This window comes from Alosa alosa, chromosome 20 (assembly GCF_017589495.1).
Source record: "Alosa alosa isolate M-15738 ecotype Scorff River chromosome 20, AALO_Geno_1.1, whole genome shotgun sequence".
NCBI classification, from domain to species: Eukaryota; Metazoa; Chordata; class Actinopteri; order Clupeiformes; family Clupeidae; genus Alosa; species Alosa alosa.
Window position 1 is genome coordinate 23,500,005 of NC_063208.1, and position 22,574 is coordinate 23,522,578.

A 22,574-nucleotide genomic window follows, 5' to 3' on the forward strand; every position below is an offset into this window, starting at 1 on the left:
AGGCCCTGTGAGTCAAAAGACTGTCAAGTCACAGTAGCCTAGGTTAGAGATCAAATCTGTGCTGTCACCAGTAGGCCTAATTGCCCTTTAAAAAATGGGGTCTTATTGGTATATTTATTTGGCATCGGAATCAGTGTTATCTGAGTTGGATAAAAATAGCTGGTACCTGAACATGTGTTGATGTATAGTTTGTTGTTGTTTTATCATTGTGTTCCATTTTATCTACACTTAGACCCTCCTCCACGACCTGTGCTCTATATTTGTTCTGCGCATGTGCACAACAAATAACAGACATTTTGCTGTAGGTTGCGTGGGGTGAAGCCTATAGGCTAGATCGAGTTTACATCTATTTGGTCGTTGGCACCCTTTGAGGATATTTAGCAAAACAAGACAGAGCGTAGGCTAGTTCCATAGGCTAGTTCCCGTGAATACCACGGTCAGCGCAAGGCATGACACCAGCCGAATGACCAAAGCGAATGTCACACCGGACTTAATAAGAAAAACAACCGTGGACCAAGAGAGAAAGGGATTTTGTCAATGGACGGGACATAGCAGTGCTGTATGAGAATTTAAGCTAATCAAGTGCTAGGGGATGTCGATTTTCAGATGAAGATATCATGTAACGTGATGGTCTTTTTCTCCTTGCATAACCACTGATAAAGGATAGGCTACTGTTTCTTCCTTCATCAAGAGCAAATTTGATTGCAACGACAGAAGATCTGTCACCAGATTCAAGGTTATTTGGAAGTTAACGTTAGAGTAACGTAGAGTCAAAATGAAGTTCGCACAACTTTTGCTGAACAGCTCAAAGTCTAACATACCAAAACAAGTGGACCGCTTTTCCAAGTTTTCACCTTCACCGTTATCGATGAAGCAGTTCATCGACTTCGGTAAGTTTAAGTAGCCTACAGCAGCATGTGTCATTTAGACTAATAATCTAATTTGTTGACGACGGTGTTTACTTCTTACACCCTCCTCACTCTGTGACATACATGTATAGGCTATCTGTCATGTAGCCATATGCGTATATGCATGCCATAGTGGCCACCATTCTGTCTTTAAGCTTGTGATAAACTCAAATTTCTCCCAAAACACGTACACACTCTTAATGAAAGTGACATGTCACACGATACCATTGTCTTGGTGCTTAGTCAAAATATGGACAGATTCATTCATCTAGGTAGCGCAGGATGACAGAATTGTTTAGTCTATGAGAATCGCTGTGCTTTGCCTTGCAGGGTCTGCCAACGCCTGCGAGAAGACCTCGTTTGTGTTTTTACGCCAGGAGCTTCCTGTTAGACTCGCAAATATCATGAAAGAGATAGACTTCCTTCCAGACAAGCTGCTTCGCACCCCATCCTTGCAATTGCTCCAGAGCTGGTTAGTGTTGACCACCATTTCCCCCCCTCAAGCCATTCCTGTACGCTATGTTCTCTGCCTTAAACATGGCTTAATAGAAGGGTCAAATGCTTGCATCTTGCCAAGTGCATTTTCACGTCTGACTTTGTTCTGCAGGATATTAAGGATCAAGAAGTTTCCCTTCAAACATTCCCATTCCCAGTTTTTCTAAGTGTTGTAATGATGTAATGATTATTGGTTACTGAACATTAATGATCAGTATTATTATGTCAGTGCTGTTTAAACACTATGGAATGTTATACATATGGGGCAAAGAAGCCACACATACATTCCTCAAATAGAATGCTATCATGCAAATGTTTTTTTTTTGTGCAATAGCCTACCCATTGGTCTGGGTAAAAGAATCAAACTGAGGAATGTTATCATGGCACTAAGGCACGGGATCACTATCTCACAAACTAGACTACTAGCTAAATTATCTCTAAAACGAAATGACCTGATGGCCTTCATAGTTTTCATGTAGTCCTGCCAAAATGAAGAAGAGAAACAAGAAAATTACAGTATGTGGATGAATGAATCTAGCTCAGACGTCAGAGTGGTTTGGCACATTTGTAGGTCAGAAGTTCAATGAGTCTTGCATAACAGTGTGTGCATCTTAGCCTGCGGAGTGACAGAAAAGCAATATTTGTGTCGTTTTAGCAGGACAATGTGGATACTTGTCAAGCCAGTTCTGTACAGTTTAACCTTTGAACTCTGGAGTGTCTAAGTGTCCTTTCTAGTTTATAACCCTGAGTAATCACTCAGCCTGCTCCTATCAAACACCATGGATAAATATAGCCAGGAGGCACTTCTCTTTCGCTTGAGATGTGCTGTTGGAATAAACATTTCAGACTGATATAAGATTTTATTTAGTAACTTACACTTTGTAGCCATGACTTGGTTTTACATTCATTGTGATATGTTCCGTAGTTACTTGTATGGGAACTCATTTTTTCAAATTTTAAGTTTGTCGTCCTTCTAATGTTTTTTTCTTAAAGAGAGTGAGAGAGAAAGATACCTATCCAAGATAGTTGTAGTGTGTCCGAAGCTGACAGATTTACAGTTCCTAGAAGCATATCCTCCATATTTTATCTGTAGGAATCAGATGAATTCACAATCAAGCAACTGTAGGGAAAGGTTTAACTACCCTTAGCCCACAACATGACTGGGTCTCAAGGTCAGGTCAGCTGTGTTAAATAACTGCACTTAATGACCTCTTGCCTCATATCTTCAAATCAGATTGTAACAGCTACGCTACCAAGCCCTGTCACTTGACAACGGACAGACGCTTAAGGCCATCCTTAAAAATATTTTTGTTTGCAGTAACAGCCAAAAAAAATTAAAAATGGGTCGGTAGGTAGGTGAATATTTTTTTTTTCAAGATTCAAAGTAAAAAAAAAAAAAGTACAATTTTGGTCATGGTGATTACGTAGGAATGAATTTACACAAATGTGCATATCGTGACGTAACTGACTGGGTCTTCAACCCGTGCCTTCAGGCGCAACATTGCAAACCTCATTCTGATGCAGGTTATATAGACCAGCCTTTCTCAAACTTCTTTGACCTGAGGCCCGGTCATGGCAGACTTTTGGGTCATAAGGCTCATCTACATGTACCCAGAAAGAAGGCTACAATAGCTCTTGGCCACGTTATATTAAAATTTGACTATACAATACTCAATGCTATACAGTGTATTATACAGTCTCTGCTCTGTTTCTAAGGAAGTTCCAAAAACAACGTCGTTCTATTAAGTTTCGTTAAATAAATAAATAGCCTTCCAACAGATTGAAGCGGAGCTTTGATACCAACGTTATCGATTAGTTTCAGTTTCTCTCGCGCAGACGCGCATTGAATGAATGCTCATACCACCACTTAATTGTAGGGCTCCATGTTTAATGACATCGATAGCAGAAACGTTTGTTTTCTTTTTTTCGTCGATCCGGTTTCTTGATCAACTGCGCAGCAAATTATCAGATGAAGCACCGGGCCTAATTTCACTCCACGACTCCAAGGACCAGCAGTCTCCATGTTGCGGACCCATATTTTGAGAAATGCTGAATAGACCACAACCAATTTCAATACTCCGACACGGTCACCGTTAGACTAGGGGGAGAAGGGATGAGAAAAGATCTGGCCACAGTTCTTCCAGAACTTCATGCCAAGTAAAAGCGTCATCAGTTTGTGTGTGAATGAAACGAAGCATAGGCCATAGTGTGACATCGTAAAACCAATGGTGTAGAGATGACGCCACAGGTTTTTTTAAGTGAGCCACGCTTTGCATGTAGGCAATTTATATTCACAATACTTGGGCCTACTAAAAGAAATATTATTTTATTGCATTTGTATTGGTTGTTTAGAGTAAAAAAAACAATCGGTCGGTATTAACGCAAGTTTACAACCGCAAGTCGGTCGGACTAAAAGGGGAAAAAAAATAAATATTTGGGTCGGTTCTAAATTGACAGGGTCGGTCGGGTTACTGCAAAAACGGCAAAAATTTTTTAAGGATGGCCTAAGATATCTTACCTTGTTAAAGAAAATGTTTTGTTGAATCCCAGTGTGAAAAATAATTATTGTTGTTATTGTTTGTGGTTTTTGTAATTCATGGGAGCTAGTATGGACACACCACTCATTTTGTTTTCACATCTATCTGGTTGAGCATGGTCTTCAAGGGAAAGGAGTCATGATAAAAGCAGGGGTCTTCAACCTGTTTTCCTCCAAGGGCTACTTTGACAAAATGGACATGGCTGAGAGCTTTTATGTTAGTAGTAGCATGCCATGTATTCACATGCTGTAGCTGATCTCCACCCAAAACCGCTGAATAAGATTTGTATGTTTTTTTAAAGGTTCCTTTCAACTCATTTACCTTCTCTTTAGGGGGCAGCCGCGGCCTACTGGTTAGCGCTTCGGACTTGTAACCGGAGGGTTGCCGGTTCGAACCTCGACCAGTAGGCACGGCTGAAGTGAAGAATTACCGAGCGCCGCTGTTGTTGCAGCTCACTGCGCCGGGATTAGTGTGTGCTTCACCTCACTGTGTGTTCACTGTGTGCTGAGTGTGTTTCATTAGTTCACGGATTGGGATAAATGCAGAGACCAAATTTCCCGGATCAAAAGAGTATATATACTTATATACACAGTATACATACTTATACTTTATAGACACAGTATACATACTTATACTTTATAGACTGTGAATTTGATTTCATAGGAATTTTAACATGTTTCCCAAGTGACTGGGCTATCAGCTGAACATCTTCCTCAAACCTTTTGCTACCTGTTGGAGACCCCTATGATAAACAGTGCCGGAGCTGTTAGCCATGCTGTTTGGATTGGCAACTGTGATGAGCTATGAAAGGCAACTGAGCTAAAAATGACTTCTCCAGCCTTCTTAAAGGAATCATTTACAGGCGCCTGAAGAAAAAAAAAATATTTCTTGGCTTGTTTAATTGGTTCCATATTGCAAATCATCACTGAACAAACAAATAAGAATTATGAGAGCATTGTTGTCGGAAGTGGCGTGGCTGGTCTGAAAACCCAATCAAGTTTGCTAGAACAAGGACAGATTTCAGATTTCATAATAGGCTATCTTCTGCCAATATATCATCAGCAGAACCAGCTGATAGTCCTTCTATTTCAATAGAAACGTCACACTCCAATAGATTGTTCTATATGACATCTAAATAAACACCTTGGAATGATTGGAAAACATACTGTATTGTAAAAGTTGTAAAAGAATCTTCTAGACAGTGTGTTAAATGCACATTTATAATAGTAATACATCATTAATAAATGACTGATGCAGTATCACATTGTTCATCCTCCCATTAAGGAATGCTCTACAGTCTGCAAGTGATGTCTGTCTTGCCTCTGCCATTCAGCTTCTGCAATAGCATCGGGTTACATAAATGCTGCCCTTTTGACTGTCTCAAAATGTGTCTGCGTTCCTCGTGGGCACCCTGATTAATTGCACTTTCACAATGATGACCTCTGCTCTTTGTTTTGTGGTTGAGCTGTTGCCCATGTTGCCTCTCCAAACACTGCCCTGTCATCCCAGTTTAAAGCATTTATGTAATTCTGTGTTATGAAGCTGCAGCATGTACTCTCCGCTTCTATTGGGCCGGGCTTCTTTTTTTTGTGACCTGGCTGGGTTTCAGGCTGACTACAGCCTAGAAAAATGTACTGTTGTTTTGATTGAGGCTAATTGTGTTGTTGACATATCTTGTGGAAAAATCTACAAAAAGTTCAAAGCGTTAGTGAGGATTTGTTTCTGCTTTGTTGTGCATAGCAGAGTATTTCACTGATGGTTTTATGTTCTTTTTTTCTACAGGTATGCACAGAGTCTCATGGAATTAGTGGATTTTCTAGAAAAAGATCCTGATGACAAAAAGGTCTTGAAAAAGTGAGTATCACCATTGCAGCACACCACTCACTCGTAGGCAGTGCTTCAGCTGAACTAGTGTGTATAGTCAAAACACAGTCCATACAGACAGCAAGGTGAAAAAAGAATTCCTTGTGAAAAAAACAACACTTTAAACACTTTAAAATGCTACCTTTATGCAATCTGAGCAATGTGATTATACCTTGCTTTCACTGGGATGGTGGTGTTAAGACTTTTCCTTTCCTTATTTACTGAAACCCTGGATCAAGGAGCAGTAGTGAAAAGTGACAGCAATCTTATGATGCATTCAGCTTGTGGATTACTGCTGCATTCTTTTACCCTCGTGAACTCACTGTCAGTTCACTGTACCATGAGCAAGTTCTTACCACATACCTGGTGTTTGTATCCAGGTGGTTATTGTTAGCGTCCACCGCGATAAAGATGGACCATTCAGATATCCCATGGCAGGAATTCCTAGACAGATGTTTGTTTGAACTGATAAGCCAATGACCTGTGACTGTCAGCTGTCTGACAGTGGGTTCTTAATGGAACACTACTTCTGATTTCATGAATAAATGACAGCCTGAGTCAATATTGTTTATCATGTTGTCACAGGTTCACAGAGACGCTTGTCAATGTGCGAAATCGGCACAACAACGTTGTGCCCACCATGGCCCAGGGAGTGCTGGAATACAAAGAGGCCTTTGGTGTCGACCCAGTGACCAATCAGAATGTCCAGTACTTCCTGGACCGCTTCTACATGAGTCGTATCTCCACCCGCATGATCATGAACCAACACAGTGAGTTTTCTGTACTCAGTACTCATTATGCATGCTACATGTAGTCCCACTCCCTACAAAGAGAAAGGGACATGCATTCATTGTGTACACATGGATTGGATATGTAGAGTATACATTGATTGAATCTGTATGTTCTTTTTGTTATTGACAGCGCTAATATTTGATGGAAGTGCCAACCCAGCCCACCCTAAACATATAGGCTGCATTGATCCCAACTGCGACGTGGTGGAGGTAGTGAAAGGTAATGATAATGAGAAAGTAATGAAATAATGAGTCAGTTGCTTCTAGATAAGATATTGGCTAAAGGTTAAATCCTGTGCTTGAAGGCAGCAATGCAATGATGGCTTTTTGCAAGTGATTTAACACACGCCTCTGAAATTAGAGCAGAAGTTGACATGTGTCATATCTAATAGATTGTATGAAGTAAATTCTAGCAACACAGACAACTGACCCCAACAGGCCATTCTCTGTACATTCATGGTTATTTCATCTAGACAGATACTTCATGGTTTTCCACTTGTGAGTCCAGGTATTTCATATGAAAACTATGATGTGTTATGAAAAGAGATTTGTTTGTTTATGTGTGTGTGTGTATTTGTGTGTGTCAGGTCTTGTGAGCGGTTGGTTTAGGCCACCTGCAGAATAACTCACCCGTGTGTATGTGTGTGTGTGTGCTTCTGCCGCCACCAGATGCCTTTGAGACCTCCAAGATGCTGTGTGAACAATACTACCTGACCTCCCCCGAAATGGAGATCAAGCAAGTGAACTGTGAGAGACTCTTCTCAGTCAAACCTTTCAGTTCAGTCTGTCTTTGTATACTGTGTGCATGGTGAGTTTTGAGCTGTCAGACCAGATTAACGTAACACATCGCACACTGACTGTCCTCTGCCCTTGTTTACACCACTTACTGTACGTAGAGAGGTGCTTTCATATCGGATATGTTTACCTTGCATGTTTGTGGAGCGGATGATAGGTGTGCTGGGAAACCCCATACTTGCTTCATCAACGCAGACCCCAGACACATTTTGCATGGTGCTTGTGGGTAAAGAGATACTCACACTTGGCTGTGGGCGTAGGAGAATGGCACATTTCACATGGGCATGAAACCTGACCATGCGAAGCACTTGAAGCCTGCAATTATGTTGGTTTATCCAACTGCATGTAAATGGGTTTGCTTACTTTCAGCATGAGTTGAGCTGTCAGTCGTTGCTCCGTTCTTAATTCCAAATTAAAGTTTCAGTGTTTGGTTGGCTACTTTTGCAATGAGGAATGCTGTGGTCTACACAATTGCCTGCAACTTTATTTCTGGAGTGATTTGTGCAAGTTATGTGCAATACTTATATGCATCTGGCAACCCTCTCGCTTGCATCAAAGCAATACAGTGAGCATGATTAAATAACTTCTTGATGTACTGTATGTGGGTTTTTAAGGTTTCGGGCATTCCCGGCTTTCAGACTTGCTGACATGTTGATTTGTTGGTTGTTTACAAATGGCATGTAAATAAATAGTAGTAACCTCCCTCACGTTGTTCCATGAAGTTTGGATCTGGTCATCTCTTTAAAAAATTTTTTTTTTTTTTTTTTTTACCATGCAGTAAGGTATTATTATAGATATACATTTAGAATCAGATTGAATTGTACTATGCTGCAGGTTGAGACCACACCATTTGTCAGACACTAGAGTTCATATGATGTGTTTTCATGTCTGTAATGTAAGCATGAAGCTCTCTTGAATTGAAGTGCTTGACAGTTGCTGCACGCTGCTACATAATAACTCGGCACGCACAAGCCCTTATCGATGCTGGGTAAACAGCTTACCTCAGACACTTGATGGAAGTTTTTGAGCCTTTATAAAAACACCGCACATGCCAAAGTCCCTAGCTGCTATCCCCTTATCTTATTTGTGTAATTGATTTGATTTTAAAACCTGTGTTTTTCCTTTTGTTGCAGCCAAAGACCCTGACTCGCCTCTGCACATCGTCTATGTCCCCTCTCATCTATACCACATGCTGTTTGAGCTCTTTAAGGTACAGTCTGTGGTTAAGTCAAAGCCGCGTTTTTTTTTGCCTACAGTAGGCCAGGGTGACTCAGACCAAACAGTGCTGTTCATGATCTGTGCCTGATTTAGGGTTTTTATCAGTCATACGGTTTGTTATTCATGTTTATCTGTTTACACTCTCTCATGTTTATCTGCTTACATTTTACACCATAAGAAATCTAAGAGCTAGAAGTCTGCCATCTTGGTGAAATAAATCATTGTTATCAATTGTCGTCAGCTGTTTTGAATAGAATGCCTTCCTCTTCGACAGAATGCCATGAGAGCCACAGTGGAGACCCATGAAAACAGCATATCTATCCCACCTGTTAAGGTCAGAGTGTCACTAGGTAGTGAAGACCTGACAATAAAAGTAAGTTATCCACCTGTGCTGGTGCTGCAGTGTGAAGGGTGTGTTCAATTAATGTGATTTTGCTTCATAAATATTTATAATGATTTAAAAGTTCTATGAAGTAGTAAGTAATGTTGTAATGAAGTAATGTAATAAATTAAGTCTAATAATAAAGTTGTAATAAAGTAAGCCTTCCAGTGTGATGACTATGTTGTCATTCAGACACATAATTTATGTTATGCCTGTAACACCACATTTTACAAACAAACTAAACTAAACAAATAATTTTCCTAAATGAATGAATATTAAGGACTGAAACAGCTCCTGTAAATGTGCAGGAATTTAAATGTTTTCACTTCATATGAGACGTCGGACCTGACACCGTGAGCATAACCCCCCCCCCACCACCACCCGTGAGGACCCTTCATATGGTGTGTTTTGTTTCAGATGTCAGACAGAGGTGGTGGCGTTCCTTTGAGGAAGATTGAGCGTCTCTTCAGCTACATGTACTCCACGGCACCAAGTCCTGTGATTGACAATGCGCGCAATGCTCCTTTGGTAATCCTTATACTGTAGCTACATTCTATCTTGGGAAGACAATTCCACCTATTCTGTATGGTTTCAAAAATGTATCTATAAAAGGGTAATCTTTTTATTTAACACTTAGGTCATTGTAAAAATACTGTTACATAGTTTTGAAGAATTACATACAAATTGTGGTTTTGTCTGTCAGGTTGGTCAAGTCAATAGTGTGCACCAGCACTGACAACTGTTTCACAATTAACAATGTTTAACAAACAGTTAGAAGAAGTAAACAGTTTTGTAAATTAGCTACTTTACAGAGGGCATGGTCAGCACAGTTAGCCATTCACTCATCCAGGGTTTCAACTGTTTCACTGCAGGCAGGATTTGGCTACGGCCTTCCCATTTCACGTTTGTACGCCAAGTACTTCCAGGGTGATCTTCAGCTCTACTCCATGGAAGGCTATGGAACATCTGCTGTCATCTACCTGAAGGTAGCACCTTTATATATTTATATATAACTTCATCTTTAGAAATGCAAGGTCAAAACCATCTGGATTAAGTTGAGATATCTTATTTTAAGGTTTTTGCTTAACTTAGGAATTACATCATTCACAGGCTTTATTTTTTAAATCTAATCGTGGATAAGGGTTTAATGAATCCATGTGACCTTCAGCTGAGAGGGAGAAAGAGAGCCTTGTCTGATCTTGAAAAAAATGCAATGTTGCTCTCTGTGTTTGATTTCAAGGCCTTATCCACGGAGTCTATTGAAAGGCTTCCCGTCTTCAACAAGTCTGCGCTAAGGCATTATCAGACGAGCATAGAGGCCGATGACTGGTGCATCCCCAGCAAGGAACCCAAGAAGATGGGGAAGTATGAGTTTAGCGTGTAAAATTGGACAGATAACAGTGTGTGATGACAGAAGAGAGCAAGATAATGGAGTCACTCCTGTTTCACTCCAAGCTGAGGATCTAAGCAAGTTGTTGGCTTGGATGCTGTGTAATGTGGACATTGCTTTCTCACAATGAAGTCTTCTGTATGACCCATTGTGCGGGAATAGCGCATGTATTATTATTGCTGAGGCAAGATATCATTTTGACAGATGACATAAATGTCACAATCATCAGATAATGGGGCATTTGTAGATCTTAGGAGACACATTTTCTTTCATTATTTCAGTTTATTTCTAACATTGTAGCTCAGACTAACAACTAATGTTAACACTATATTTGCCAACAGAGTCCAGAAAATAAGTTTTTGTCTTACAAGACACAAGTCTACATGTACTGTAGCCTCAGTCATTTCAACTACTTGAGAATTTCAATGCAAAGATGTATCACTGGATTTTACAGCAGTGGTATTTGTTTCATGTCTCAGTGAATTTCATCGTTGTACCGCATAACACAACCTGTCACTGTGAGGATAGTTATAGTGCTGGTCACATTTAAGAAACCTTTATGTCTTCTTTTTCGTCCAATGTGGACTGACTATAGTAAGCCTGTATATTCATTTCACTTCTGAAATTGCCCTAATCAAACTAACAAAAAAGAAAGGAGTTTTGAAGACAGACCTCAACATGACTGAAGAAAGTTAAGTTTGGGAGATTCATATGCATTATCGTATTTCATAAGAAGCATGTAAGATATTGTGAGAGAGTACCATTGACAATAGCATCAGTTGTAAATGAATTACGATATCAAAATCATAAGAACATCTTTTGTTAAAGTAAGAGAGAGATGTGGTGGTATAGGTAGTGTCTCATGTATTTATCGATACATTTTATAATTGTTCAAAAAGGCCATATACAGTAAGAAGCAAACAGACAAACAAACAAATGTCCAAGTAGTTTAAATGGCCTTTTTCAATTAGATAAATACACAGAAAGAGAGCCAGTATAGAATTTTCAAATTATTACCATGACCATGGTGAGCTCATGGTAAGCTCTATAACTGATATGTTCAGTGAAAAAGAAGTTCAGTGAAAAACTCATACAAAAATGTTTTTCTTGTTTTAACAAAAGTATTTGCTTTTTAATGAAATGTATACTATTTTCAGAATATATAACTTACTGTAGAATCTATGTGCATGTATTAGTGATAGAGGCTTGAAAGCTTGCATTGGCATCTGGGTATAAAGGGATTGATATGTTTTAAATTGGAGTAAATTCAGGGGTTCTCAAAATTCAAAATATTTTTGTATGGACCCACCGACCATATGTATTTCCAAGACACTCCATTTATTTAATTTGCCACTTTAAATGATTTGCATCAGAGGTTTTTTTAATGTCAAGGTACAAAGTTACATGAATGACACTTTTTGATAAAACTACAATCACAATATGCCAGATCTGCTAATGAAGCTAACTACCAGAGCACTTGCCAGATTTGAAAACAAACCTCCATACCAGTCTCCTGCATTTTTGTATTTGGCTGAAACCCAGGAAGTCCCTGATTGCTGAGTTTGCTAGACCTCCTAATTAGTTAAAATCCAAAGGGTATTGTGAAATTTCCAACAGGAGAGATCATTCTACCCATTGTTCAATGACTCTGGTACAGGGAAGCCTGATGTGATCATACATTCAGATTAACTAAAAAACTAAACAATTACATACTGCACCTTTAAGATCCAAAAGGTTACTGTGTATTTATCTTGTTGCCAAGAGAGGTGCCAAACACCAGCATAATGTAGCCCATGATAAAAGTCTTTGAGTCTGTCAATATGTGTGAACTTTGACCAGAAGATTGTTTGTGTTCCCTCCGACTGGCGACGTGTTTCCCCTGCCAGGGTGTGGGCATGTCTGCTAAGGACAGTTCTTCATTTGCCAATCTCGCCAGAGCAATACGAATCAAATGCATTTTAGCCCATGCCAACACAACGCAAACAATTGCCTGCCATTCTGTTTTATTCTATGTGGGGGACCTTGAATAATGACTACAGTCCTTTTGTTAAGTTGAGGTATTCGTGTGAACATATCAGCTGTGTATTGATCACTGCAGGCTTTCTACATCAGTGGGGGCTTTCAATGATTTGCACACAGAGCAATGTGGGGGCCTTAAGCAACTGTTTTGGTGAAAAAAATATGCTGTAATGTAGTGTGAGACTTTGAGACTAACAGCTCTGCTTATATTCTTTACCTTTATTAACCTTTGGTCTAAGTTGGTGCTTTTTGAGATGAAAAGACAATGTTGAGAGAGGATGAGCATGATAACTAATTGTCATTGTTTTGTTTTTACCTCTTCCATTATATTATAATAATTAATAATGATTTACTCCTCTATTTTGTATGGTCTCAGGTTATAGAGGGTAAGCCATGTTTGCTGCACTTCTGTTATTTTTGTATCACTCTGATGATTGCTGTGCCTATGTGCTTGTATGTACTGTACATGTGCCTGGTCAAAAGAATGATTAGTTGACTTTCACTCAGTGTTCCTCGAGGGAATTGCAGAATTGCTGGTTTTGAGTGACTCCTCATTAAAATTAATCATCTTGAAGCCTGTCTGTTGGTCTGTCTCCATTGGAAAAACATATTTGATAAAATTCACTCATTGTTCAAATAAGTCATGTTTTTGTTTGGGCTTTTTGGCCTAACTAAGACTTGCCCGAATTATGGGTCTTGTCATGCATTCAGTTAGACGGTAAACATCATTCTGAACATTTCTTTCAATGAGTGTGCTACATGGTAATGCACTATCATCGTTTTTACATAGTGTGGTCATGGGAGACATGCCTGTTTAGTTAGTTGCACTGCACAGGCATAGCATGTAAAAAAATCTGTTTATCTCAATAAAAATAGGAGGAGAAACAATTATCTGTCTATCTTTTCTAGCATGAAGCCAAAACATTTATATAACAGATACAGATGCTATCTCAGGAACAGGTAGGGGGCTTTTTTGATTTGATTAACGCAACTACAATGCAAGGAACACAATGTTCCCTAGAAAGTTGTGTCCCTCCCTTAGTTTCAGCTTAATCTTGTTTGTATTATTTTCAGAGACACCCTTCTGGCACCTATTTGCAAAGTGGGCCCTGTAATTTGCTCCCCTTGCATGCTGTGGAGGGTCCTTTTTCCCCCTTCAGAGCTCTGTGACCTCTTGCTTGTTTTCAGCGAGCAGGCGAGAGCTGTTTCTGGCTACGTGTCAACGCCTATTCTTGGCCAATGGCCAGCCATGCCCGGGACACACAGTTCTGCCTTTCTATCATTTGTCTGGTGCTCTATACTGTGCGGAGAACATCAAGTCCACACACATACCTTACACACATTGACACTTGAGCCCAGCACTCATAAAACACTTCTCTATTTTAAGGTCTTTGAGCACGGGCTGACTCGACAATCATCTTTACAATGTCCCACACTTTTTTTATATATCCAAGGCTGTTTCCAAGAATGGAGTCTCCCAGGTCTATTGTTCACAGTTTAGCAGCTCTACTGTCTCTATAGATAATATCTGTCTTCTAGCATATACTGAATTTTCCCTTGGGGATCAATAAATCTATCTATCTATCTATCTATCTATCTATCTATAGTGCCTATAAAAAGTATTAACCCCCTTGGATATTTCCCCTTTTATTGCTTAAATAAATGGAATCTTTGTCAATTTAATTTGGCCTTTTTTTACAATAATTTACAAAACTCCACTCTGAAAGCATTTTTTTACTACGTAATGTTAATTTATTAAAAATATATAATGCAAAATAAGAGATTGCATAAATATTCACCTGCCCTTAAAGTGACTGAAATCAGCAGCTGTCCAGCCAATTGGTGCTAAAAGTCTCACAATTAGTTAAATGAAAATTGCCTGAGTGCAGTGAATGTGTATAGTATAGAAATATAAAGACACCTGCGCCTGGAAGGTCCAGTCATTGGTCAATCAGTATTCTTAGCTATAATTCCACCATGAAGACAAAATAACACTCCAAACAACTCAAAGAAAAGGTTATTGAAAAGCATAAGTGAGGGGATGCAAAAACATTTTTTAAGTCACTGTACCTTCCCTGCTGTGAAATCCATCATTAAGGAATGTAAGGAATATTGCAAATCTGCCTAGAGCAGACCGTCACCACAAACTGAGTGACTGTTCAAGAAGAGTACTGGTGGGGGGGGGGGAGGCCACTGATGCACGTATGACAACTCTGAAGAAGTTAAAAGCTTCATATCAGCAGCTAAGATGGGAGAACCTGCATACAGCAACTTTTGCCCATATTCTTCACCAGTCAGAGCTCTTTGGGTGAGTCGCAAAGCTCTTATTAATTCTCAACTTAAGTTTGCCCAAAGACATGTGGAGACTCCAAGGTCAAATGAAAGAAGGTTTATTGGTCTGATGATACCAAAATTGAGCTTTTTGGCCATCAGATGCTACAGTATTTTGACAGGCACCAAACACTGCACATCACCAAAAATGCACCAACCCTAATTTGAAGCATTGTGGTGGTAGCATCGTGCTGTTGGGATACTTCTTGGCAGCAGACCCTGGAAGGCTTGTAAACCTAAAAGAAAAATGAATTCAGCAAAATATATGGAAATCCCGAAGGACAATCTGATTCAGTCTGCAAGAGAACTACGACTTGGGAGGATATGTACTCTCCAACAAGACAATGAGTTTAAGCCTACAGTACAAAAACTATACAGAAATGGTTTAAAGACAACAAGGTGAATGTTCTGGAATGGCCGAGAAAGCCCAGATCCTATTGAAATCCTATTGAAAATCTGTGGCTGGATAAAAAATTGCTGTTCACACCCGATCCCCTTCCAACCTGGCAGAGCATAAGCGGTTTTGCAAAGAAAAATGGAGTAAAATTGCAGTATTTAGATGTGCAAGCCTAACTGAGACCTACAGTATCTACGCAGACTCCATGCTTTAATTGTGGCCAAAGGTGCATATACTCAATGCTGCCTTGAAGTTGGTGAATATTTATGCAATCACTTATTTTGCATTATTTATTTTTAATTAATTAATACTACTTTGTAAAAATCTTTTTTCACTTTGACATTAAAGAGGGGATTTTTGTAAATTACTGTAAAAAAGGCCAAATTATTTCAAGATTCCATAAAAGCAGTAAAAGTGGAAATCTCCAAGGGGGGGGGGATACTTTTCACTGTACAGTATGTCTATCTTCTTGTTATCTTGAAAGACAAAAATGAATGTTAAGACAGAGCACAGACTTAATTCCCATCAATACACACACACACACACACACAGACATTCTGAGCAGGAGTATGAATGTGTGGCTTCTCTTGCTTCCAAAGCTTTTTAGTGATAAGTTATGTGTTGGTGGTTTCGGCTCCTTGCCAGCGGTAGAGATGAGTGGTTGTGTGGCTCTCCTGGTCGGGAGAATCATGGATTCCAGATGCTACTGGTGGTGGTCGAGAAGACAGCCTGGAGGCCTTACCCCCCCCCCCCCCCCCTCCACCTAACAGCCCCAATTACAGGACCACATGAGCTGCCGGGTCAGCATGTGTTGGTCTGCATCACATTAAGGCAATTAGACTACACACTAAAAGGTTTTGATCATATTTTACTTATACAATAATCTACATATCATATTAAAGTATAGTATATACAGTAGTGTACTGCTTTTAGTTTGACATTGACAGTTCATACTTCAAGCATCATCTATTTTTCATTTTTCTGCAACTAGGGATGGACAGTATCTCTAATGCAAGTGTAAAGTAACATGATGTAGAAGTTGCCCTTTCCGTCAGTGTTCAACACACTGGGGTGCCCAGTGCTAAAGGGATATCCAGTTCGCCTAAAATCCGGAAATGCTCCTACCTGTGAGAACAAAGTTATATATGAAATACCAGACGTTCTGGCAATATTAAAGACTTTTTTGAGTTAGAGTTAGAGTTTGAAGCTGTTAAAGAACTGCATAATCGTGCATGAATATTTTGCTTTAAGGTGCATCTAAAAATTTGTCATTCACATTTGATGGTTATTTAAGTAAGGCCTACTCATGAAGATATAGGTCCAGGTGCTGGGTTTATTTTTGTTCATCCCTGGTTGCAATTATGTCTCTGGCTGCAATGAAATATAGTTTGTAAGACATGTTTCATGTTTTATATTTATATATCAAAAAGAGTTACTTCTTTTCTTTTCTATGAGAATGTATGAAAGGGCATCTGATCAAACTGAATCACTATGGAGCATTTGTTGTGTTCCACTTACACATAGTGTACATCACTCTTACTTAAATATCACTGCATGCTGACTAAGATATGCAATCTCACAGAGTTAAGTGCCTGTCAGCTTTCCTGGGTGCACAATCATATTGCACTTGTAGGCTTCCACCTAATGAAGAGTTGGCTGTGACTTTGGCAGTTTCATAAAGATCCCAGCTCCCACCCAAGGTCAACTCTGTCCAAATTCTTTATAATGTGGCCATGCTCTGCTGATGTTGTTGGGAGGATGGGTTGGGCTTGTGGGGGTTGGACTGGCTACAGAGTCATGTATAAGTTTGCATGTACAGTGCAAGTATTGTTTGTTTGGTATTGTTTGTTAGATGTTTCTTGATTTCTCATCCTGTAAATCCAAGACCAAAACAGCTGTAAAACAGCCCTATGCGAGTTTTGGTCTAACACTAAGCTGGCTAGCAGAGGCAAGCAGACATTTATTCAGCTATTTTGTGAAAAAGGTTTTCTTTGATTTTTGCAGTGTGTTCCAGCCTGGAACACAGAACTACATAGTCTATATATCTTGGATGGCTGGAGAATGACACTTGTGTTTATTTGTCCTTCAAAAAGTGGCAAATTGTTACTGATTTAATTGTAGGCCTACTTTAGGCATTATGAAAGAGCAAGATTTAGCCTTTGAAGAAGGCTGGCATCTTTGCTGTTGCCACTTGACAATCCGGGTCAGGTGCTTAAGGCATTAGTTTAATTAACGCGACAAAGCCTCACAGCACACTATGCTTTCATTAAGAAAGTTTTTGGGAGACCATAAGCCTATCAGAAACATTCACAAGTTTCAAGTGAATGACTTTCACCTCTTCATATTATCTGTAATTTAAGATACATTAAGGAGCAATTATTATTGCTGAATCAGGAAAACACAAAGAGCATGCAGCCACTCATTCTCGGGCATAATTTCAAGCACTTGGGACCTCTGAGTAGAAAGAGTGAAAGACAAAATAAAAGAAAGAAAGCAAAAAGAGTCTTCCATTTGCTTTGTGTGGAGCCCCCATTATGCAAAGTTAAAATGGCACTACCTTCCACCTCCAGGAAGACGAGATGTGTAGTCAAACCTTTGCAAGTGCACTTTGCCATCTCCTCTGACAAAAAAAAGAAAAGAATTAATGGCCAAGTCACCTCTATTGAAATACAGGTCTCTAAAGTGCTGTCATCCCACCTACTGGTATTGTCCTAGCTCCTCGTGTGAAACATTAAAAACTCATGGAGACTCATCATCATCATCTTCATCATCATCTTCAAACCCTACCTTGATAGCACCCCATATACATTTTACTTCATATCCATGTGTCAGTAGTACCATAGTAGTCAGGAGTTTGATGTCTGCTGGGGACCTAATGGAAAAACACTGGAAGGTAGAAAGCCATGATATCATAAGGTCTATAAATAGGTTTCCTTTTTTAGATTTCCTTTTTGGGAACTTCACCAAAGCAATCTCCTCCTAATTTCGATTTAGCACTAGCCAGCCTTTAGTCCCTTAAAGCAAAACCAGGAGCTCACAATTACATATTAATTACATTACATTATTTAATATATTTTCTATTTACTAAGAAAACATTTGACAGAGAGGTAATTCTTAAGTGTATGCTCGTGCTTGTTTGACAGCTGAGTGTTTTCACTGCACGGTAAACTCCTGAGAAAAACTGACAGATAGAAAAAAGAAGGAAAAAAAAACATAACTCTCCATTGCAGGTTTGAGTCATCTCCCAGTGCTGTTGTGAATAAGAGAACTGCTGCAGTAGGCTGAAGTTGTTCTGTTCTTAAATAGTGATTCCATTTTTCCTCGGAGTTGGAAGAGGTCCAGAAATGTTCACACGAGGACACCTCTGAGTGAGGCCTGCTCAGGTTCACACAATAGTAGACTCCTCGCACAGATATGGCACACAGAGACAAATGTTCTTTTAATACTCTCTGGAATTATTCCACGTCAGTATATGATTCCCTCTGGCTCCAGGAGAATGTAGCGTGCCATGGAGGGGGGGATGGGGAGCTCGTGGACCCCCCTGTGGCAGCGCTGCCGGAGGTGAGCGCGGATGGCACAGCGGGCAAGGTGCACCAGGGTGCGGGGGGTGTTGCAACACACGGCGAACATGGAGTCATAGAACTCTTTGTGTTGCTGTCATGGAGAAAATAAAAACATATGCCAGCAAAAGAACTGTATGTACAACATTGTGAGCATGCTGTGTTTAGGTACATTACAGTGAGGGTGGAACATCTCGCATTATATTTGGCAACAGCCTTCAAGCTGAGTCTAATAGTAAACAATGACACTCACCCAATTTACCCTGATTAAAATGATGGGGAAAGTAGACATTTGAGCTATAAGCAAAATTTACCATAATAACTTGGTCAAATGAATCAGCTAATTGTATATTGTGAGCAAGGTCCTATGTGCAAACATGGGAGGGTCAGTTAAATCAGTTCCCCGTGTGTTAATCAACCCCAAAAATAGGACCTTTGGATGTGTTTCACACTTGGTAGAACAGACTAGATTTCATCTGGGAAGTTAAAAGACTATATGTCAAGGCTACAACACCTCAAGATATGGACAGGACTTGTACAAATGACATGTGATACCTACCTGATAGGATTCATCAGCGATAGCTGTCCTCCACTTGCTGGTGGCTTTGATGTGTTCATAGGAGTTCACCAAGATCTCTACCGCTCTGGGGAAATCATGGCAGGCCTGCAGAACCTACTTAAAAAATAGGAACCAAACATGGCCTGTGTCAAACTGCTACCATCTACTGTACACAATCAAAAAGACTCTCCCTTCAATGTGGTTGTGCATCTACATAAACATGTACAGTATCAAGAGACACTGGTGTTTACTGTACATGAGGGTGTAAGATGCCTATGTTACTGGACTGGAGGATGTCATACCCTCTTCGCCTGCAGGTCTTTTCAATGACCGCAGCATGAGGTGTTGTGTACACTGTACAGTACTTTCAATGACATTAGTGAACATTACCAGACTGTGAACTGCCTACCAACACATAAAATAGGGAAGATTAGCCTACTCATTATTTTTCTTGATTAAACTGGCATTTAGTGTTTGTTTAAGCTTCATTGTCTACATTGTAGGCCTACAGTGTACATCATAGCACACACCCATATTGTTCTTGCTTTTTTTCACACAAACCACAAAATGTCTTGGGAGTTGTACACCTGGCAGGAATCCACTTCTTTACTAGAGGGGACATGTAACTCACAGGATGGCTAATGCGTGTTTACCTTGTGGAACTGAGGCGGGTAGACACGGGCGCCGCCATGGTTAAGCAATAGCTGAAGGCAGCGCTCAGGGATGGAAGCCGGCCGCACTTGGGTGACCTTGAGCACATACTGGATAGGCGCGCAGGCATTGATGTCCATAGCCCTGGCGTCAGCGCCAGCAGTTAGCAACATTTCTATTAGCGTATGGTCACTGTTCCAGGCCGCCTTGTGCAGCGCAGTTTTGTTGTCTTCCTCTATTGAGTTCGGGTTGGCCCCGTTGTCGAGAAGGATGCGGCATACTAGGTGGTGGTCAGGGCTGAAGATCTGCTCGCGCGGGCAGAAGGCCCAGTAAGCCGCAGTGATAAGTGGCGTCTCCAGACGAGAGTTGTTTATGTTAACCTCTGCGCCATGCGTCAGGTACAGCGCAGTTAGCTCGGGAACGCCAAAACGAGCCGCTGTGTGCAGTGGTGTGTCCTCATCACTGTTTTGGCCGGCCGTATTCACATCGGCACCTGTTGAAAGATATAGGCTATGTTGAGGTCTTTGTTTTGGTGTTGTATAAAGATTGTCAGTCAGTGTCAATCAGTTATGGTATCATAGAACACATCAAAACCATAACCAACAGAGACTGCTGTTTCATTGGTTGGTGTTTTTATAGATATATCCAGACCTCATATGTTGCCTTTCTCTATATTGAAAGTCTTAGCGTAAATATTAAAAGCGTAAGTATTATTTTATATAGGGCCTAACCTATTTTAATGTTTTTCATAAGTGATCAATATTTAGCCTGGCTAGCGCCACCACTTCTCAATGAGACGTGGTCTGGGAACCAAACGTTCATTTTCTCGTATTTGAAAAAAATGCCCAGATCCGTTTATTGGGTGCCACGGATGTCTATCAAATGTGTCTGTGCATAGCTCATCATCGTCTTGTTTTCACACCTGTTCTGTGATTGGTTCCCTATCTCAGGCGAAAATTTGCTCCATGGTCTCCAGGCTGCCTTAGCAGCGTGAATCAAATCGCGCGCAAGGCAGCATGGGAACACCCAGGCTAATCAATACTGAGATCTATCTGAGATCTTCCTATTCCTTAAACTAAATGTGATCATGTATTCTGATGTCCTACAGGTTAATCTGTAGTTTGTAGCAGAAATATGAATTATGTTTCTCCATTGTCATTGCCATTTTTTTGGATAAATGTACTCCCCAAGATAAATGTAATCCCCACATGTGTGTCTGTTTGCATTTGACCTCCATACCGTTGAGAATGAGGTGCCTAGCGCAGTCCACCGACTCCCTGGTGATGCAGTAGTGCAAGGCTGTGTGGCCGCTGAGCGACAGCCGGTTAATACGGGCGCCGTGCTCCAGCAGTAAGGCAACGCAGTCGCCGTGCGAGACCTCGCAGGCTACGTGCAGCGGCGTCTTGCCGTTGGGCATGCGGTTGATGGCGGCTCCACTCTCCAACAGAACATGCGCGCACTCCAGGGAGTTGTACATCATGCATACGTGGATACCCATCGCCCATGACGACTCCAACTTGTAGCCAGGCAACCAGTAGCCTAGGGCACATGACAGGTCAATCTGAGTCAAATGTCAACAGTCTGGTTGGGATCAAGGCTTTCTCCTTTGGAGGAATTTAGGTCACACTTGCACATCACACCTGCAGTGTAACTACTGTGAAGTACTTTGTTTCATATTTAGTAATGATGAAGGTAAAGCCACAATGATACCCATATTTTCAACTACTGTATAAAACATGGCTGACTAAGGTTAGAGAATACCAATGTGCTGTTACACACTACCTTAAGTGAGTTATACTGTGTAATGAAATAGTAACAATATAACAAGGGTGAAATAATGTGAAGCATTGTCAGATATTTGTACTGTAACAAACTGGACTTATGTTGACTTGGCTACTTGACTTGACTTACACTGTAGGAAATATGTGATTGTTTAACTTGAACTGTTATCCACAAACAGCACATGTATAGGGAAAACAGTTGCTCTGTGCATGGTCTGAAACCACCGCTCCAGGAGCGACTTTGTGAATCTGGCTCCCCTCAGTGGCTGAATACAGCACAGAGGCTCCTACAGAACAGCATGCTATTTATATGCACACCCAGCTAGTGCTTCGAGACATTGAAAACCTTGTGCAAAATGTTTAATTCCCTCAGAATGTGCACCTCTGCAAAAGTGCTGAGTTTCATTGGCATGATTTGAATAAGCGCGTCAAGTGGCTTAGGTGTCTGCTCAGTCCAAACCCTGGCAAATGTTACCTTGCTTGTAGGAGGCCAGGACCATATTGTTATCCTCCACTTCAAATACAGTGTCTATGTCTATGCTGGCGGTGTGGAGGATCCTCTTGACCTCCTCAGCATCGTTTTCCTGCAGGGCTCGCAGGAAGTTGGCCTTCAGCTGCTTGGCGGCCTCCTCTCTGGACACCCTGGACGCCTCCATGGACGCTCGCTCGGGGACAGGCCTTCTGCTCACCGCGTCATCATTGGAAAAAATAAGTCCCATTGCATGACGGACGCTGAGTAATGATGTTAAACACACACACACACACTGTCTGTCTCACACACACATACACTAATACCCTACACACCCTCCAAGCGAGTGTCCCGGAGCCTTGAACACGTGAACCCTGGTTAGGAAAGTGACATTCACCCGAGGGTAAAATTACGGTAGTTATTTATAG

The 22,574-nt window shown here is 40.7% G+C and overlaps 2 protein-coding genes across 3 annotated transcripts; one reads left to right on the forward strand and one right to left on the reverse strand.

The window, feature by feature from the left end:
- The first annotated feature begins 274 nt into the window (after positions 1-274).
- pdk4 (pyruvate dehydrogenase kinase, isozyme 4) lies at positions 275-12,972 on the forward strand. Of its 2 annotated transcripts, XM_048229012.1 has the most exons (11): positions 280-890; positions 1,239-1,380; positions 5,723-5,794; positions 6,389-6,573; positions 6,725-6,814; positions 7,264-7,341; positions 8,523-8,599; positions 8,882-8,980; positions 9,407-9,517; positions 9,862-9,975; positions 10,230-12,972. In XM_048229012.1, exons 1-11 carry the CDS (start codon positions 776-778, stop codon positions 10,371-10,373), a joined length of 1,227 nt encoding a protein of 408 aa, XP_048084969.1. In that variant the 5' UTR covers positions 280-775; the 3' UTR covers positions 10,374-12,972. The 2 variants fall into 2 exon arrangements, 1 of the variants encoding a protein (XP_048084969.1); XR_007191955.1 differs by lacking the exons at positions 9,407-9,517; positions 9,862-9,975; positions 10,230-12,972 and having other exon boundaries at positions 275-890; positions 7,264-7,402.
- Positions 12,973-18,166: 5,194 nt separating this feature from the next.
- asb4 (ankyrin repeat and SOCS box containing 4) lies at positions 18,167-22,514 on the reverse strand. Its single transcript, XM_048228983.1, has 5 exons — positions 22,153-22,514; positions 21,136-21,435; positions 19,899-20,389; positions 19,246-19,359; positions 18,167-18,780 (listed from the first exon to the last, which is right to left on the reverse strand). The coding sequence occupies exons 1-5, from the start codon at positions 22,394-22,396 to the stop codon at positions 18,592-18,594; spliced, it is 1,338 nt and encodes a 445-aa protein (XP_048084940.1). The 5' UTR covers positions 22,397-22,514; the 3' UTR covers positions 18,167-18,591.
- Between the last annotated feature and the right edge of the window lie 60 nt (positions 22,515-22,574).

Bases quoted from the DNA above. Each gene is read 5' to 3' on its own strand.
- pdk4 (XM_048229012.1), top strand. From the start codon at position 776: ATGAAGTTCGCACAACTTTTGCTGAACAGCTCAAAGTCTAACATACCA. The intron at 7,342-8,522 runs GTGAGAGACTCT...CTTTTGTTGCAG, and splicing joins GGAGATCAAGCAAGTGAACT to CCAAAGACCCTGACTCGCCT. The intron at 9,518-9,861 runs GTAATCCTTATA...GTTTCACTGCAG, and splicing joins ATGCGCGCAATGCTCCTTTG to GCAGGATTTGGCTACGGCCT.
- asb4 (XM_048228983.1), bottom strand. From the start codon at position 22,396: ATGGGACTTATTTTTTCCAATGATGACGCGGTGAGCAGAAGGCCTGTC. The intron at 21,436-22,152 runs GTAACATTTGCC...CATGTGCCCTAG, and splicing joins CCTGGCCTCCTACAAGCAAG to GCTACTGGTTGCCTGGCTAC. The intron at 19,360-19,898 runs GTAAACACGCAT...TTTTTTAAGTAG, and splicing joins ACCCGCCTCAGTTCCACAAG to GTTCTGCAGGCCTGCCATGA.